This window comes from Schistocerca americana, chromosome X (genome assembly GCF_021461395.2).
Source record: "Schistocerca americana isolate TAMUIC-IGC-003095 chromosome X, iqSchAmer2.1, whole genome shotgun sequence".
NCBI classification, from domain to species: Eukaryota; Metazoa; Arthropoda; class Insecta; order Orthoptera; family Acrididae; genus Schistocerca; species Schistocerca americana.
This window is the reverse complement of record NC_060130.1, coordinates 917,732,629-917,734,807: the sequence shown is the minus strand read 5'-3', so window position 1 is coordinate 917,734,807 and position 2,179 is coordinate 917,732,629. Positions and strand designations below refer to the sequence as shown.

Here is a 2,179-nt window from a genome sequence, read left to right as displayed (position 1 = left end):
TAAGGTTTGGCCCAGTTTATTGTGTCATATACAGATTTAAAGTCAATGAAAGGATGGTGCACACCAACATTGAATTCATTGGTCTTTTCTACTGTTTGGCGGAGAGTAAATACCTGGTTTACAGTTGACTTTTCTGGTCTGAACCTGCATTGATAGCTTCCAATAATATCTTCTGCTATAGGTGAAACAGGATATTTGATAGTACTTTACATGTAATATTTAAAAGCGTTATGCCTTTGTCGTTGCTGCATTCAAATAGATCTCCTTCCTTATGCTCCAGACGCACTATCCCTACATTCCATTCTTCTGGCAACTCTTCCTTTCTCCAGATGAAGCACACAATCTTGTAAATCCTGCGAGTTAGCTCAACTCCTCCAGCTTTCAATAGTTCAGATCTTCTAGTGTCAGTTCCTGGTGATTTTCGGTTCTTGAATTTGGCAATTGCTTTATTGTTCACTTCTCCTTGGGAAGGGGGAGGTACTATGGCAGCATCTTCTGGAGCGACTGGGATATCTTCAATAGGGGACTCTGAAGATTCCAACAGTTCACTGAAATACTCTACCCAACGCTCCAATGCCTCTTCATCATAGGTTAGCAGTGTCCCATTTCTACTTTTACACAGGTTGATGTGCGGCTTAAATACTCTTCTTTCACTATCAGTTTTATGATAAAATTTTATAACATCATTCGTTTTTCCAGCTGTCTCCAGTTCTTAAATTTGCTTTCTTTTTCACTCCCTTTTCTTTTTCCGATGTAGTTTCTTCCCTTCTTTTCTTTTATCTTGATAATTTCTTACCGCTAGACGAGTATACGAATTCTCAAGCATTTTCCTGTATGCCAAATTTTTCTCCTGACTTATTCTCTTGCATTCTTCATCAAACCAGGAATTCCTCAGTTGTTTTCCTTCTTTCCCTAGTACTTCTGCTACCTCAATGCCTGCATCCCTGCAAGTGTTCCATCCTGATCTAGATTATCACTTACACTAGAGGTATATAATGCAAGATTGTCAGCAACCTTCTCAGAGTACATTTTAGAGTTGTCTTCATATTGTAACTTCGATACCATATACTTACTTTTAGGTGTTCCTTTGAATTTTTTTGCATTGGATATTCGAGCTCATAGTTTCGCAATCGCAAGGTAGTGGTCTGAATCTACATTAACTCCTCTGTAAGTATGCACATTTACTACGTTTGAGCAATGCCTGCCATCAATAATTACGTGATCAATTTGGTTGAAGGTAAGCTGATCAGGTCTCCACCATGTTGCTTTATGAATCTTTTTGTGTGGGAACGTAGTGCTACCTACAGCCATGTTACGCGACAATGCAAACTGAATCACTCTGTGGCCATTGTCATTTTGGTATTCGAGGTGGCTGTGCTTTCCTATTGTTGGGAGATAATCGTCTTCTTTACCGATCTGTGCATTTTTAGTGTTATAGACAGGGTATCTGTCATAAGTTCTCTCGAGGTTCTCAAAGAAGTTGTCTTTATACTGGTCATCTAATACTTCTGTGGGTGCATGTACATCGATCAACGAGTAGTTTGAGAATTGGGTCTTCAATCACAATGTGAGATTCTACATGTATTCCAGTGACTCCACTCACTAGGAGTTTAAACTTTTGTCTTACCGTGAACTCTGTACCAAATTCATGGTGGCTCTCTCAACCATGTAAGAAAATTATCCAGCATCCCATATCAAGCACTCCATGTCCAGCCCATCGTATTTCCTGTAGGGCAAGTATGCCTGCCTTTGTTTAATCAGTTGATCTAGCAGTAACCTCAGGGCCACCACCCTATATAGTGATTGTACATTCCAGGTTCCAATAAACACATCAATTTTTTCATTTTCATTTGCCTTTAACAGTGCCATGTCGTCGTCCATAAACCCATCTGGCTTGTTTATTCTGAGGTTTCTGAACAAGAACTTTTCACAGGGACGGGTTGTTAGCCGCTTGCTCAACCCCCAACTCGGAGGATCAGGATTTATACGAGATTTACTCATTTAGCTGGCTTCACTATGCCTATAGAGCCCACCCTGCCCCATATAGTGCGATACAACTTGTCTGTCTCCTTTTTCAAGACCCCTCTGGCTTTGGTGACTCTGCCAGTAGCTACACTACCACTGACACAGCTTTTGACTTCATCAGAGCACGCAAATTGTCCCGCCCGGCACTGAAGGT

The 2,179-nt window shown here is 40.8% G+C and overlaps 1 protein-coding gene across 1 annotated transcript; it reads right to left on the bottom strand.

Annotated features, from left to right (window-relative positions):
* Window positions 1-1,116: 1,116 nt before the first annotated feature.
* On the bottom strand, window positions 1,117-1,869 carry LOC124556394 (craniofacial development protein 2-like). Its single transcript, XM_047130357.1, has 2 exons — window positions 1,744-1,869; window positions 1,117-1,554 (listed from the first exon to the last, which is right to left on the bottom strand). Exons 1-2 carry the CDS (start codon window positions 1,867-1,869, stop codon window positions 1,117-1,119), a joined length of 564 nt encoding a protein of 187 aa, XP_046986313.1.
* Window positions 1,870-2,179: the final 310 nt, after the last annotated feature.

Bases quoted from the DNA above. Each gene is read 5' to 3' on its own strand.
- LOC124556394 (XM_047130357.1), bottom strand. From the start codon at position 1,869: ATGGCACTGTTAAAGGCAAATGAAAATGAAAAAATTGATGTGTTTATT. The intron at 1,555-1,743 runs GCATACTTGCCC...TTGTGATTGAAG, and splicing joins AACTGATTAAACAAAGGCAG to ACCCAATTCTCAAACTACTC.